The 17,232-nt window shown below is 42.5% G+C and overlaps 1 protein-coding gene across 3 annotated transcripts; it reads right to left on the reverse strand.

The window, feature by feature from the left end:
* Positions 1-8,812: 8,812 nt before the first annotated feature.
* Positions 8,813-16,867, reverse strand: LOC139561295 (cytosolic beta-glucosidase). Of its 3 annotated transcripts, none has more exons than XM_071378286.1 (6): positions 16,725-16,867; positions 16,371-16,482; positions 14,183-14,410; positions 13,087-13,889; positions 9,693-9,816; positions 8,813-9,282 (listed from the first exon to the last, which is right to left on the reverse strand). In XM_071378286.1, the coding sequence occupies exons 2-6, from the start codon at positions 16,423-16,425 to the stop codon at positions 9,074-9,076; spliced, it is 1,419 nt and encodes a 472-aa protein (XP_071234387.1). In that variant the 5' UTR covers positions 16,426-16,482; positions 16,725-16,867; the 3' UTR covers positions 8,813-9,073. The 3 variants fall into 3 exon arrangements, with proteins under 3 accessions (XP_071234387.1, XP_071234385.1, XP_071234386.1); XM_071378284.1 differs by having other exon boundaries at positions 16,721-16,854; XM_071378285.1 differs by having other exon boundaries at positions 16,613-16,751.
* Positions 16,868-17,232: the final 365 nt, after the last annotated feature.

The raw sequence follows: 17,232 nt of genomic DNA on the forward strand, positions 1-17,232 counted from the left end.
TGACGTTTGACAAGATTCAAGGGTGTTTCAGATTTCGTCTTGGTCTTTGTTGACATTTTTAATGGGAGTCGGTTTGCATACGACCACATAAATATCAAATCAAATCAAATGTATTTATAAAGCCCTTTTTACATCAGCAGATGTCTCCAAGTGCATATATGGAAACCCAGCCTAAAACCCCAAACAGCAAGCAATGCAGATGTAGAAGCACAGTGGTTAGGAAAGACACCCTAGAAAGGCAGGAACCTACGAAGAAACCTTAAGAGGAACCAGGCTCTGAGGTGTGGCCAGTCCTCTTCTTGCTGTGTGGGTGGAGATAATATGAGTACATGGCCAATTAGGCCAGATTGTTCTTCAAGATGTTCAAACATTCATAGATGACGAGCAGGGTCAAATAATAATGACAGTGGTCACAAGAGTGTCTATATTTGATATATTATCTCTTTCTCTCTCTGCTTGGCTCCTAACTACTGACTTCTGATTTTCGAGCTGCTGCAGGTGTCCCGGTGTGATACACACATACACACACACACACAAACACACACACACACTCACTCTATCTCTCTCCCGCGGTTTCCGCCATGAGATAGAGGCGGCGGAACTTGGCTCATTGGTCACCTCAACACACACAGGGGGTCTCTCTCCCACCCCCGCTAGACCTACCTACCGCACACACACCCTGAATACCAATCTCCTCACACCTCACCCACTGTGCTCTCAGAAGCAGCTGAATATTCCACAAGCGTTTGATTTTTCAAGGGGTATGTGAACTCCCATCACGGAGAGCTGTCGTACGCCGGAGAAGTTGGGCTTGAACAGTCGTCAGTGAGGTCATTTCCTCTCTCTCAGTGGGACCACAAAGAAAAACTTTGAATAGTTTATTCTTTTTTTCTTAATTTCTGTGTGCTTTAGTCCTCGGCATCGCTCCTGCTATGTCAGTTCCTGTCTCCGAGGCCGAAGCATTCATCCCTCAATCTTGTCTCATCCCCAAATTCAAGAATCAATGTCGAGGCTGTCCAATCGCTTTTTAACTCCGATGTCACACTTCTTACGAGATGGACAAAAGCTCAGAAAGAGCGAGTTATGCCACGCAAAAGCATTTATCCCCCCCACCCTACCCTCAGAATGTGATGTGCTGGAAATGGCTTCTAGCTCAAAGAAGAGGGGGATATTGAGGTTGTGATGAGAAAAAAATAAAAAAGAGAACACATTTTTTCTACGTTTCTTTTTCAGTGTTTCGCATTAATGTGAATTCCCAGCAAAATGTCTGGTGAAGTAGGTCAATGGGATTTAGAAAGTTTGGGCTGTTTTTTTTCTTTCTTCTCCTCTCTTGTCAATGGAGACTGAGCAGCAATGCGATTAGAAGGAGGGAAGGAGATGAGCTCTGTAGAGAAAGAGAGAGGAGAGAGGGTGAGAGAGAGGAAGAGAGAGGAGGAAAATAGAGAGAGAGGGTGAAAGAGAAAGAGGGATGGGGAAGATAGACAGAGGCGCGCATATACTGTAGATGTGAGAGAAACGGAGAGAGGGCGAGAGAGAGAAAGAGATACAGAGATCTGTATAGACCTCTCCTCTGTCCCTTTCTGATTGGCCGAGAGAGAACGAGATAGAGAGTTTAGGAATGTGAGAGAGGAAGAGATGGTGAAATACATGAAAGCTATCATTTCAGTACACAAAGGGCACATCTCTTTGTCGTGATAATAAATTAACAATTTCAGTGCACCATTTCTCCCAGGAATATGTATTGAGGGTAAATAGAAAAGGTATCTGTACCTGTATATGTCAAGACCTAAGACTCAGGAGTTTTTATATACAGTGCATTCGGAAAGTATTCAGACCCCTTACCTTTTTCCACATTTTGTTACGTTACAGCATTGTTCTAAAATGGATTTAATTGTTTTTTTCCTTCTCATCAATCTACACACACTAACCCATAAAATCCCTTCAACCACAAGGCGCTACAGAGGGCAGTGCGTAAGGCCCAGTACATCACCGGGGCCAAGCTTTCTGCCATCCAGGACCTCTATACCAGGCGGTGTCAGAGGAAGGTCCTAAAAATTGTCAAAGACTCCAGCTACCATAGTCATAGACTGTTCTCTCTGCTACTGCACGGTTAAGCAGTACCGGAGCGCCAAGTCTAGGTCCAAGAGGCTTCTAAACAGCTTCTACCCCCAAGCCATAAGACTCCTGAACAGCTAATCAAATGGCTACCCAGACTATTTGCATTGCCCCCCCCCCCCCCCCACCCCCACCCTTCTACGCTGCTGCTACTCTCTGTTATTATCTATGCATAGTCATTTTAATAACTCTACCTACATGTACATATTACCTCAATTACCTCGACACTGGTGCCCCCTCACATTGACTCTGTACAGGTACCCCTGTATATAGCCCCGCTATTGTTATTTACTGCTGCTCTTTAATTATTTGTTATTCTTATCTCTTACTTTTTGGGGGGTATTTTCTTAAAACTGCATTGTTGGTTAAGGGCTTGTAAGTAAGCATTTCACTGCAAGGTCTACACCTATTTTATTTGGCGCATGTGACAAATCATATTTGATTTGATTTGATAATGACAAACCAAAGTAGTTATTTTTTAATTTTTTTGCTAATTTATAAAAATAAAAAACTGAAATATAACATTTACATAAGTATTCAGAACCTTTACTCAGTACCTTGTTGAAGCACGTTTGGCAGCGATTACAGCCTCAAGTCTTCTTGGGTATGACGCTAGAAGCTTGGCACACCTGTATTTGGGAAGTTTCCCCCATTCTTCTCTGCAGATCCTCCCAAGCTCTGTTAAGTTGGATTGGGAGCACAGCTATTTTCAGGCCTCTGCAGAGACATTCGATCGGGTCAAGTCCGGTCTCTGGCTGGGCCATTCAAGGACATTCAGAGACTTATCCCGAAGCCACTCCTGCCTTGTCTTGGCTGTGTGCTTAGAGTCGTTGTCCTGTTAGAAGGTGAACCTTTGCCCCAGCCCTGAGCGCTCTGGAGCAGATTTTCATCAAGGATCTCTCTGTAATTTTCTCAGTTTATCTTTCCTTCGATCCTGACTAGTCTTCCAGCCCCTGCCGCTGAAAAACATCCCCACAGCATGATGCTGCTACCACCATGTAGGGATGGTGCCAGGTTTCCTCCAGACGTGACGCTTGGCATTCAGGCCAAATTGTTCAATCTTGGTTTCATCAGACCAGAGAATCTTGTTTGTCATGGTCGGAGAGTCCTTTAAGTGCCTGTTGGCAAACTCTAAGCGTGTTGTCATGTGCCTTTCACTGAAGAGTGGCTTCGGTCTGGCCACTCTAACATAAAGGCCTGATTGGTGGAATGCTGCAGAGATGGTTGTCTTCTGGAAGGTTTTCCCATCTCCATAGAGAAACACTGGAGCTCTGTCAGAATGACCATCGGGTTCTTGGTCACCTCCCTGACCAAGGCCCTTCTCCCCCGATTGCTCAGTTTGGCCAGGTGGCCAATTCTAGGAAGAGTCTTGGTGGTTCCAAACTTCTTCCATTTAAGAATGATGGTGGCCACTGTGTTCTTGGGAAACTTCAATGCTGCCTTGACACAATCCTGTCTCGGAGCTCTACGGACAATTCCTTCGACCTCATGGCTTGGTATTTGCTCTGACATGCACTGTAATCTGTGGGACCTTATATGGACAGGTGTGTGCCTTTCCAAATCATGTCCAATCAATTGAATTTACCACAGGTGGACTCCAATAAAGTTGTACAAACATATTGGCTGCACACTTGTTGGCTGCTTTTCCTTCACTCTGCGGTTCAACTCATCCCAAACCATCTCAATTGGGTTGAGGTCGGGTGACTGTGGAGGCCAGGTCATCTGATGCAGCACTCCATCAATCTCCTTCTTGGTTAAATAGCCCTTACACAGCCTGGAGGTGTGTTGGGTCATTGTCCTGTTGAAAAACTAATGATAGTCCCACTAAGCGCAAAACAAATGGGATGGCGTATCACTGCAGAATGCTGTGGTAGCCATGCTGGTTAAGTGTTTCTTGAATTCGAAATAAATCACTGACAGTGTCACCAGCAAAGCACACCAACACCACCACACCTTCTCCTCCATGGTTCACAGTAGGAACCACACATGCAGAGATCATCTGTTCACCTACTCTGCTTCTCAAAAAGACACTGGAACCAAAAATCTAGTGGAACCAAAAATCTAGTTCCGTTGCTCATGTTTCTTGGACCAAGCAAGTCTCTTCTTATTGGTGTCCTTTAGTAATGTTTTCTTTGCAGCAATTCGACCATGAAGGCCTGATTCACGCAGTCTCCTCTGAACAGTTGATGTTGAGATGTGTTTGTTACTTGAACTCTGTGAAGCATTTATTTGGGCTGCAATTTCTGAGGCTGGTAACTCTAATGAACTTATCCTGTGCAACAGAGGGAACTCTGGGTCTTCATTTCCTGTGGCGGTCCTCAGAAGAGCCAGTTTATTTTATTAAAAAATAAAAGAAAATATTTTATTTTTTATAAATTTGCAAAAATTCTAAAAACCTTTTTTTCGCTTTGCCATTGTGGGGTATTGTTTGATTGAATGATGAGGGGGAAAAAATATTTAATACCTTTTAGAATAAGGCTGTAACGTAACTAAATGTGGAAAAAGTCAAAGGGTCTGAATACTTTCCCAATGCACTGTAATTTGTTATGGAGATACTCGTTAATTTGCAGCTACATTATTCAGATAACTTATATTAAGAAAATGAGTTCCCTAGCCATTGAATATTTTATAGGGCCTGTCAAATATAACAAGTTAAGTTTGTCCAAATACAAAATAATAATGACAATAATAATGTATTATTAATGTATTATACGTTATACATTTGTGGCTTAATTGGAAAGCAGGTTCGGAAATGGCTTGCTTAGTGACTTTCTACATCACAGCCTAATATGAATTAATTCCCTACATAAAGAATTAAAGTTTAATATTTGTGGGGCTGATTAAAAGAGGCTGTAACAGAGAATTTTAATTAATGTTTCAGCATTCCAACCTGCAGTAGGCACATATTATTACATCCTAACTATCATAAAAGACCAATCTTGCCGCTCGTTAGGGGCAATGCTAACTTCTCCTCATATTTCAGGCAATCAATTCCGAAGTAGTTCTCTCACACATACTAGTCCCTAGTTAGTCACATGGAAAGATGAATCTATCAATAATGACAGACAGGCTGGGAAATTACTCACCCAGTCCAGGCTAGAATTTAGAGGGAAAATTACATACCTTGACAATCAAAGGTCATATGGAAATAACTCAAGATCTCTTATTTTACCCCCAATTTGATGCTAAAAAGAAACACTTAGTTATTGTGCTTACCTAATTGAATATGGGCTTGTCATGTGTTCTAAATGTAGCCTTATAGTTTGGAAGCTGGTAGAACTATAACATGCAATGTTTTGTATGATTCAAATTGAGTAGGATTATTGATATGTTGTGTAAAATGATTAGTAGTGTGTTAATGTACTGGTTTCCAGGCTTGTTTTTGTCTTTATCGCTGTTTTCAGCGATAAAGACATTGGTATGGTGCTGGAGAGAATAAATATGGTGTTTAAATGTGGTGAAATGCCCCTTTAATGAATAACTTATATTCTGCTGTTAATGTTGTTATTCCCTCTGTAAAATAGGAGGCGAACTTTGGTGAAAGCACTTTAAAGCATGTATTATCTGGTCCAAAGGTTTTCAAGACAGGTTAGAGAAGTGGTGTGAAAGGTTGTTAAATCACACATACATATAAAACAAAATCTGCATAGAAATATTCACTGCCGACTTCAAAGACATTATTGATGGCCGCACAATAGGTTGTTATTCATCATAAGACAAAAGACAAATTCATTCTGCTTGACTTAGATAGAGGAGGGCCACGGAGGCATTTTTCACATCTGTTGAAAACAATCTGCATAGTCGACGCTACGTCATGCCACAATATCCTTATTAATGCAAACAACAAAATCACATAATACATAATATAAATTATGCTTTCTATCCTACTGGTGCAGATATATTAATATTTAATGTGAAATATATCATAACGACAGATATGGTTTAGGGACTTGTGGATAGATAGATTGTTTGTGATACATTGTATTGGTTCAAAACACTTTATTGTGTGATGCCACGTTGTGTCCATGATCATTTACTTTTGCACTAAAGCTGTAGTTCCATTTAGTACCACACAGCGGCAGTGTAAGCCAACAAAAATAACCAACATGTTGTTCACGTGTATTCGAGTAAAAGGAATATATTTTTTCTCTAACAACAAATACATTTATAATTTTATTTTAACATTTTCACCCTCAATTGAGGCTGTTCAATCGTCAATGCCCACTGAAACTAAGGAAGCAATTTCATTCATTTGTCAGATAAAACATACAAGATGTAGTTAATTCTACACTGTATTAGTTCAAATACATTCAATTTGGTCATCCCTTAAGTCCCCCCTCAAAATATTTGGGTGCATGGGTTTTGCAGTCCATTGTTTGACAGTCTATGTAAAATGGAACCAGATTTGCAGTCCATTGTTTGACAGTCTATGTAAAATGGAACCAGATTTGCAGTCCATTGTTTGACAGTCTATGTAAAATGGAACCAGATTTGCAGTCCATTGTTTGACAGTCTATGTAAAATGGAACCAGATTTGCAGTCCATTGTTTGACAGTCTATGTAAAATGAAACCAGAATTAACCACAGTATGTACATCAAGTAAACACAGAACTTGAGGGAGGATTTTCACCTTGTTCCCTGGGTAGTTTCTCACAGCTGCGGGAGCAGCCAGAGCAGTACACAAATGCCACCCTGGTTTTCTGGTGGCATGATGACATCTGTTGTTCAGCATGGCATTCCGATCAGAGGTGTTCCAATGAGTTTTATCCATGCTGACAGGCTCATAATGCAATAAATGTATTTGTATCTTTTTAATACCTTTTATTGAATGTAATTGGTGGCTTGGAATTCAATGAATGGAAAGACGAGATGGCAAAACAGAGGTACTACCAAAACTACAGGTCAAGGCTGTTGTACAGTACACACTGTAGTTCACAAAGGAACATTTGTATGAAAAGGGTTCAGATTCAGGGAAACACAAACAGGATGTTCCATTCAGTGCCCTCCGTAATTATTGGGAGAGTGTAGCATTTTTTCTTATTTTGTCTGTATACTCCAAAAGTTTGGATTTAAAATTGGTTAAAGTGCAGACTGTCAGCTTTCATTTTCAGGTAGTTTCATCCATATCAGGGGAACCGTTTAGAAACTACAGCACTTTTTGTACATAGTCCCCCCATTTTAGGAGACCAAAAGTATTGGGACGTAAAAGTGAATATGTGGGTTATAGTAGTAAAAAGTTAAGTATTTGGTCCCATATTCATAGCATTCAATGACTACATCAAGCTTGTGACTGTATACATTTGTTGGATGCATTTGCTGTTTTGGAGTTCTCAGTACTCAGTACTCCTGTCCATGAGTCTTTATGCCACAGCACTATTCCATTCGACTAGGGTCTCATACACAGGAAGTATCATAATCCCCCTGGTGTTTGGATCCATATCCAGAGCAATATGTTGTCTGTACCTCAGCCCCCAATGGGCGGACCCTTTACCCTTTAAACTAAAAACACATCTGACGGATGCCTTTTCTCCCTTGATGATGAAAAGGACGGTTTCCCTTTTATAGTATGTACAGTACTGTATTCACTGAGTATACAAAACATTAAGAACATCTGCTCTTTCCATGACATAGACTGACCCTTATTGATATCACTTGTTAAATCCAAAGATTAAAATAAGGATTTTTTAATCTTGAGACAATTGAGACATGGATTGTGTATGTCAAATCAAATGTATTTATAAAGCCCTTCTTACATCAGCTGATATCTCAAAGTGCTGTACAGAAACCCAGCCTAAAACCCCAAACAGCAAGCAATGCAGGTGTAGAAGCACGAGTACTATGTGTGCCATTCAGAGAGTGAATGGGCAAGACAAAAAATGTAAGTGCCTTTGAACAGGGTATGGTAGTAGGTGTTAGGGGCACCAGTTTGTGTCAAGAACTGCAACGCTACTGGGTTTCTCACGCTTAACAGTTGGGATACATTGGAAGCAACATGGTCCAGCATTCCTGTGGAACGCTTTCGACACCTTGTAGAGTCCATGCCCTGACGAATTGGCTGTTTCGAAGGCTTCTCCTGCCAATGAATAGCACAATGAGCAGCAAACCTTGAGCACCAGTAACAATGTTGACATTTGCTAACGTTCGGCTGGTAAATGTTTTTCCATGTTTGTTCTCATCCTGGACATTTGAATGTCCGTAACTTCCCTCATAATGTACTGACATCCAAGTGGCCCCTCCCTGTGTATTATCTCCAATTCTGTTTGTAAATACAAACCTGTGTTTTAGACTATGTGATCCTACTTACCTGGGCATGGGCTCCTGCCTGGTGTCATTTTTTATGTTTTTACTCTTAGTGTTAAATCAAGCTCTCACTCAACCCCAACTCTCCACCGGGCACAGTGACTTGCATTGTGTATTTTGTTTCAACATGAGGGCTGTATAGGATTGTTGTTTTTTATCATCTGAGCCATACAGGGGCCTTTCGGGTTGAGATATGAGATCACACACACACACCTCTGTAGACTTGTGCCCCTCACCAAGCCCTGCATTGGCCACAACAGCTTGGCCTGGCAACATAAACCCTTTGTACAAATTGAATGGGAATTGGGCAGGATAGAATACATTTTCCATTCACTTGAATAAATGTAACACTCTTTGGTTGGGTCCTTGCAATTCTATGCCAAAGTCAGGGAAGAAATCAGACAAAAATCACTTTATTGCGAAGGAAGCAGAATAAGCTTAGCACTGTTTAACAAAACATTTTCAGGGTTGACAGAGAAAAGTGGAGAAAAGAATGTCTTAAAGACTTCACAGCTACAATCTGTTTCAGATGGGCTTCAATTCAAAATTGCCTGTAGGAACATTGCAATGGACCAAGCTTGGTTGCAGTCGATTAGAACAGAACATTGAGCAAAAAAATAGCTCTTATTGGCTGATTAACACTGTGCCCATTGGCTGTTTAGATATTTACCATGGTCTGAGATCTGTACTTGGAAATGATGCCGGCATACTCCCTTCCAGAGCGGTACGCAGTCCGTGGTCGCTTCGGTCGAGAGAAGTCCACGTGGAACAGGCCAAAACGTACGCTGAACCCGTCGGCCCATTCAAAGTTATCCAGGAGAGACCAGGCGAAATAGCCTCGCACGTCAACACCATCCTCTCGGAGAGCTAGAACAAAGAGACAAACATACATGGTATTTTTTTTTAAATAGATGTGACAGTGCGCATTAAGAGGTAATGTGAAAATACTTTGTTCACACATTACAAAAGGACAAGATCCCATTGTATTATGATTGCCATAGTCTCTCTCTTAACCTTCTCCATTGACCTGAAATTAGATAAATACTGTCACTAATTCAAAAGAACAGGTTCATCAACGAAGGATTCAAGTCACTCAGCCCCCTGTAACTTAGTTTCTGGATCATGTATAAATACTACGATTTTATGTGAGAAGCAGCCCCTCAGAGGTTTAAATAGTATAACTAGTGACTGGATTGAATTTCAGAAATTCACATTAAATAATGATAGATTCTCCATAATATACGGCAGCTTTATGGTGGCCACTTTCTGGTATATACCTCTGGCTACTTCCTGGATGATGTCATGGTAAAACCCACAGCGCTGGACATCTTCCATGTCCACTGGCCCCACCTGGGAGAAGCCATTTTCTGTGATGTAGACCGCAGGGTTGTTGAATGTGTCCTGTCAAAGAGATTGGTTGCTATCATTGTCCAACAAAACATGAGTTCAATAATGACAGTCAAACAATACAGTGGAAGGCTTTAAAGTACAGTGTGTGTGTGTGTGTGTGTGTGTGTGTGTGTGTGTGTGTGTGTGTGTGTGTGTGTGTGTGTGTTCTGGATTTTGTTGGTTTAAACTTTCAAATGGTACCACAAAGATGGCTGGAGGTCCACACATCAGAGAATGTTGACTTGAATGGGAATATGTTGTTTTAAATTATACTGTCAATCCCCCATAGGAAAATCATAGAAATATAGATAATAGAATAGACATTACCATTTAAGTTGACATTCAACGGTGGGTGGACCGGTCATCTTTGCGGTATTAGAAGTTACATTTTCAATTAAATTTCAATGGTATACTAGCTAAATTGCATTCAAATGGATTTACCCCGGTGACAAACAGCGACAGCAGGATATTTCTCATTCTCAAAAAACTGTTTTCACCTGAAGCAATCAATGTGACACAATTCAATGTGACAACTGTAATGGCTCCTCAATCTGTTTACTGTGCAAAAAAACAATCAATAGCGATCAACTCTATTAATGTTAAATGTTCTCCTCACTAAAGGTTTGGCTCAATTTGATTGGCTCAAGGCAGGGGACTCAATTCATGAATTGAATAATCCTTAAATGTAAAATCATCGGAAAAAATGTATTCTAAAACTTCCCCCTTGGTTCTCTCCAGACCTGACTGCCCTTAACCAACACAAAAACATCCTATGGCGTTCTGCATTAGCATCGAACAGCCCCCGTGATATACAACTTTTCAGGGAAGCTAGAAACCAATATACACAGGCAGTTAGAAAAGGTTAGCTTTTTCAAGCAGAAATTTGCTTCCTGCATCACAAACTCAAAAAAGTTCTGGGACACTGTAAAGTCCATGGAGAATAAGAACACCTCCTCCCAGCTTCCCACTGCACTGAGGACAGGAAACACTGTCACCACCGATAAATCCACTATAATTGAGAATTTCAATAAGCATTTTTCTACGGCTGGCCATGCTTTCTACCTGGCTACCCCTACCCCGGTCAACAGCACTGCACCCCCCACAGCAACTCGCCCAAGCCTTCCCCATTTCTCCTTCTCCCAAATCCAATCAGCTGATGTTCTGAAAGAGCTGCAAAATCTGGACCCCTACAAATCAGCCGGGCTAGACAATCTGGACCCTTTCTTTCTAAAATTATCTGCCGAAATTGTTGCAACCCCTATTACTAGCCTGTTCAACCTCTCTTTCGTGTCGTCTGAGATTCCCAAAGATTGGAAAGCAGCTGCGGTCATCCCCCTCTTCAAAGGGGGGGGGGGGGGGGATACTCTTGACCCAAACTGCTACAGACCTATATCTATCCTACCCTGCCTTTCTAAGGTCTTCGAAAGTCAAGTCAATAAACAGATTACCAACCATTTCAAATCCCACCATACCTTCTCCGCTATGCAATCTGGTTTCAGAGCTGGTCATGGGTACACCTCAGCCACGCTCAAGGTCCTAAACGATATCCTAACCGCCATCCATAAGAAACAATACTGTGCAGCCGTATTCATTGACCTGGCCAAGACTTTCGACTCTGTCAATCACCACATCCTCATCGGCAGACTCGATAGCCTTGGTTCTCAAATGATTGCCTCGCCTGGTTCACCAACTACTTCTCTGATAGAATTCAGTGTGTCAAATCGGAGGGCCTGTTGTCCGGGCCTCTGGCAGTCTCTATGGGGGTGCCACAGGGTTCAATTCTTCTCTGTATACACTAATGATGTCGCTCTTGCTGCTGGTGAGTCTCTGATCCACCTCTACGCAGACGACACCATTCTGTATACTTCTGGCCCTTCTTTGGACACTATGTTAACAACCCTCCAGATGAGCTTTAATGCCATACAACTCTCCTTCCGTGGCCACCAATTGCTCTTAAATACAAGTAAAACTAAATGTATGCTCTTCAACCGATCGCTGCCTGCACCTGCCCGCCTGTCCAACATCACTACTCTGGACGGTTCTGACTTAGAATATGTGGACAACTACAAATACCTAGGTGTCTGGTTAGACTGTAAACTCTCCTTCCAGACTCACATCAAACATCTCCAATCCAAAGTTAAATCTAGAATTGGCTTCCTATTTCCCAACAAAGCATCCTTCACTCATGCTGCCAAACATACCCTTATAAAACTGACCATCCTACCGATCCTCGACTTCGGCGATGTCATTTACAAAATAGCCTCCAATACCCTACTCAATAAATTGGATGCAGTCTATCACAGTGCCATCCGTTTTGTCACCAAAGCCCCATATACTACCCACCACTGCGACCTGTACGCTCTCGTTGGCTGGCCCTCGCTTCATACTCGTCGCCAAACCCACTGGCTCCAGGTCATCTACAAGACCCTGCTAGGTAAAGTCCCCCCTTATCTCAGCTCGCTGGTCACCATAGCAGCACCCACCTGTAGCACGCGCTCCAGCAGGTATATCTCTCTGGTCACCCCCAAAACCAATTCTTCCTTTGGCCGCCTCTCCTTCCAGTTCTCTGCTGCCAATGACTGGAATGAACTACAAAAATCTCTGAAACTGGAAACACTTATCTCCCTCACTAGCTTTAAGCACCAGCTATCAGAGCAGCTCACAGATTACTGCACCTGTACATAGCCCATCTATAATTTATCCCAAACAACTACCTCTCCCCCTACTGTATTTATTTATTTATTTTGCTCCTTTGCACCCCATTATTTCTATCTTTACTTTGCACATTCTTCCACTGCAAATCTACCATTCCAGTGTTTTACTTGCTATACTGTATTTACTTCGCCACCATGGCCTGTTTTTGCCTTTACCTCCCTTATCTCACCTCATTTGCTCACATTGTATATACTTATTTTTTCTACTGTATTATTGACTTTGAGTTTGTTTTACTCCATGTGTAACTCTGTGTTGTTATATGTGACGAACTGCTTTGCTTTATCTTGGCCAGGTCGCAATTGTAAATGAGAACTTGTTCTCAACTTGCCTACCTAGTTAAATAAAGGTGAAATAAATAAAATAAAAAAATAAAAATGAATCCTCTGAATTGACTGCTTTCGAATGGAGCCGACCCTGTTAACCTGGGCGCTGTTCGGATACTTAAAAAAATGTGTACTTTCCTTAATGTAATCACTGATCTGACATGATGTGGATTGGTAGAAGTGGAACTTTTAAAACGTTGTTTTATTTTTGTAAGTATTGGAACAGGACCCTGGTCCTCTTTACCTTAATGTACTTCAGCAGTTTCCTCAAGCCGTCAGGAACCACAGCCAGCCATGACACCCCACATACCGGCCAGGATGGGTCCACCACCCCTTCTGCATCCCGGTCACTCTTCAACCCCAACAGCCCTGGACAACATTCACCTGGCTTCACCCTCCGAGACGTATAGTAGTTCAACGCAAAAAAGTCAGCCGTGCCGAGAAGACTAGGCTCGTCTTTGGAGAACCTGGGCAGTCTAGAACCTTCTTGGTAACCCAGTTCTTTGCTTCTGACCTCAATACTAGACCTCATCACTTCTGGGTAGTCTCCAGTGACAAACAGGGGCCAGGCAAACCACCCTAGTGTAAAGGCCAGGTAGCGTTCAGTGGCCGCCGTGTCATCAGGACTGGCCGGGTCCAACGGTTCTGCCCAGTCGCTATTAATCGCTAAGGACACCGAGCCACCCTGTTTTGCCCTGTAGAGGACATTGTAGCTGTGCCAGGCCCTGGCGTGGCCACGTAGCATGTTGTGGCCCACCAGGTAGGCAGCCATCCCTGGTTCTTTTACCCCCGGGGCAAAGATGCCATCCTCGTGGCCCAGTTTAGCGCACACGTACGGCTCATTCAACGTGATCCACAGTTTCACACGATCTCCGAAAGATTCAAAGCAGAAGCAGGCGTAGCTGTCAAAGATGGCCGCAATCTCAGGTGATTTCCAACCTCCCTGGTCCTGGAGAGTTTGTGGCAGGTCAAAGTGGTACAGAGTAACCATGGGCAACACGTCACTAGCCAGCAAATCATTGATCACTTTGTTGTAGTATCGCAAACCTGCAGGACAGAGACGCATAGCTTAGTAGTAAATCATGGGTATCAAGGCTAAATTAGGCTTCAATCAGGGACGCTGCACTTATAAGAGAAGCACACAACAAACTGTGGCAAAAGGGTCCAGACCCCTTGACAGAGTTTGTGGCACTGCATTGTTTACATAAACAAAAGCCTGGTCGTAACACAATAATGTATGATATTTCTTTTTTTTAGCATATCATATGCCATAGGCATTCACCACAAATAAATACTGGAGGAATCTTATCGTAAGTAGCACAGTCTCAGAGTTCGGCTACCTTTTTGATTGACATGCCGTGTTATCCCCTCCGGTAGCAGGCGGGACCAGGACAGAGACAGGCGGTAGTGGGTCAGGCCTAGCTGTCGGATACACCGGAGGTCCTCTTCCCAGAGCTCATAGCTGTTACAGGTGACATCTCCACTCTGGCCCTCGAACACTAGTCTGCCCCCCTCGTGACAGAACGTGTCCCAAATGCTCGGTCCCTTGTCATCCACATCCCAGCCTCCTGCAAGGTTAATTTCATAGCAGTATTGATCATTCATAACGCACTGTTTGAATATCAACAACAAAAAATTTGAAAGAAAAATGTGCCTACAATTCCTAAAAATAGCTATTGTACTGTAGCCTATATACAGTGCATTCTGTAAGTACTCAGACCCCTTCACTTTTTCCACATTTTGTTACGTTAAAATGTATTCATTGTTTTCCTCATCAATCTACACACAATACCCCATAATGACTAAGCAAAAACAGGCTTTTAGAAATGTTTGTAAATGTACATAAAAATATATAAAAAAATACCTTATTTACATTAGTATTTAGACTCTTTGCTATGAGACTCTACATTGAGCTCAGGTGCATCCTGTTTCCATTGATCATCCTTGACATGTTTCTACAACTTGATTGGAGTCCAACTGTGGAAAATTCAATTGATTGGACATGATTTGGAAAGGCACACACCTGTCTATAGGTCCCACAGTTGACAGTGAATGTCAGAGCAAAAACCAAGCCATGAGGTCAAAGGAATTGTCCATAGAGCTCAGAGACAGGATTGTGTCGAGGCACAGATCTGGGGAAGGGTACCAAAACATTTCTGCAACATTGAAGGTCCCCAAGAACACAGTGGCCTCCATCATACTTAAATGGAAGAAGATTGGAACCACCAAGACTCTTCCAAGAGCTGGCCGCCCGGCCAAACTGAGCAATAGAGGGAGAAGGGCCTTGGTCAGGGAGGTGAACAACAACCCGATGGTCACTCTGAGAGAGCTCCAGGCCTTTATGGTAGAGTGGCTAGATGGAAGCCACTCTTCAGTAAAAGGCACATGACAGCCCACTTGGAGTTTTCCAAAAGGCATCTAAAAGGACTCTGACCATGAGAAACCTTTGGCCTGAATGCCAAGCGTCACATCTGGTGGAAACCAGGCACCACTCATCACCTGGCCAATACCCTCCCTACGGTGCAGTATAGTGGTGGCAGCATCATGCTGTGGGGATGTTTTTCAGCAGCAGGGACTGGTAGACTAGTCAGGATCGAGGGAAAGATGAACGGAGCAAAGTACAGAGAGATCCTTGATGAAAACCTGCTCTCGTTATCCTATTGGAAGGTTCCAACGGGACAACGACACTAAGCACACAACCAAGGCAACACAGGAGTGGCTTCTGGACAAATCTATGAATGTCCTTGAGTGGCACAGCCACAGCCCGGACTTGAACCCGATCTAACAACTCTGGAGAGACCTGAAAATAGCTGTGCAGCAACGCTCCCTATCCAACCTGACAGAGCTTGAGAGGATATGCAGAGAAATGGGAGAAACTCCCCAAATAGAAATGTGCCAAGCTTGTAGCGTCATACCAAAGAAGACTCAAAGCTGTAATCGCTGCCAAAGTTGCTTCAACAAAGTACTGAGTAAAAAGTATGAATTGTATTTTTTATACATTTGCAAAGAAACAAAAAAAAAAACGTTTTGATTTGTCATTATGGGGTTTTGTGTGTAGATTGATGAGGGGGAAAACTATTTAATCAATTTTAGAATAAGGTTGTAATGTAACAAAATGTGGAAAAAGTGAAGGGGTCTGAATACTTTCTGAATGCACTGTCAATGGGCTACTGTGAGTCTATGGTTGCTCATTCTGAATGTATATAGCTCATGCTGTCGTTGTTAAATGTATACATAACTACATTGTTTCAACTTTTAGGCTACTATCAATACATGATACAGTGGTTGAGAGAAACTCTTGAGTTAGTCCCCCTTTTGCATTAGAGATCCAACTGCAGCCTACAGGTAGACCTATAGGTTGCAAGCAGTTGTGTGTAGGTTAGTCTACTTCTCGCGCTTGGCCATGGAAAGTCGTCTCGGGGACGCGCATTACCTTTCCTAATCAAAATACTGTATCTACAAATGCACACACACAAAAAACACTTGTACAGTTTGACTGCCGGCGCCAAACAAATTCTTATTACGTACCTTCGATTTGATAAGCGGATGTAGCCGCGCCCCATGCAAAGTTAGTCGGGAACATGGTTTCAGAATCGTTCGTATGGATACAATTCCATTCAGGCCTGTTGGTTATATTTGCCTACATATAAAAAGATAAAAAAGTCAACAACCCTCTTGTTGTGAAATATTGTGTTGTCAAGCAAGCAAGAGTTAGAGTTAAAGGAGCTACATAGTCAATCTGTCCTCTGCGAAAGCCATGCAGCATTTACCGTCGCATTAATGCTACGTGGAGCATCGCAGAACTGTTGAGCAGTGCTATTGTGAAGGAAGTTTTCAAGGAAGTGAGTTTGTGTTTATATAGGACCTCCAGCCATTACCTACTGTCAACCATCAATGTCGATTCGGAGCTATACGGAGCCCTCCGCATTGTTACAACATTTGGGAAGTGCACGGCGGTGCGGTACAGAACTCAATTTGGTCTCTGGATGCCTCTGGAGGCTGGGCTATTGCGTCACACCCTCCACACATAGCCTCCAACCATATTTAGAATAAAGCATAAATTGGCTTTTAGTTACGTAGACTCTGATGCGTTACATCACTAGGGCTTGTTCGCAAGCGTTGTTGTGAACTCGCGCTGCGCAAATTCTGTTTGTAGGCTACAAAAAGGATGGAGTAAAAAAAAACATAGCTGGAAGATGAGGATCTATCTGGCTACAGAAAGTATTCACACCCCTAGACCTTTTCCGCACTTTGTTACAGCCTGAATTAAAAATAAAATTTTGATTTTGTGTCACTGGCCTACACACAATACCCCATAGTGTCAAAGTGTAATTCAAATCACAGTTTTTTGTCACGTGCGCCAAAGACAACAGGTGTAGACCTTACATCG

The sequence above is a fragment of the Salvelinus alpinus genome, chromosome 31, assembly GCF_045679555.1.
Source record: "Salvelinus alpinus chromosome 31, SLU_Salpinus.1, whole genome shotgun sequence".
Taxonomy (NCBI): Eukaryota; Metazoa; Chordata; class Actinopteri; order Salmoniformes; family Salmonidae; genus Salvelinus; species Salvelinus alpinus.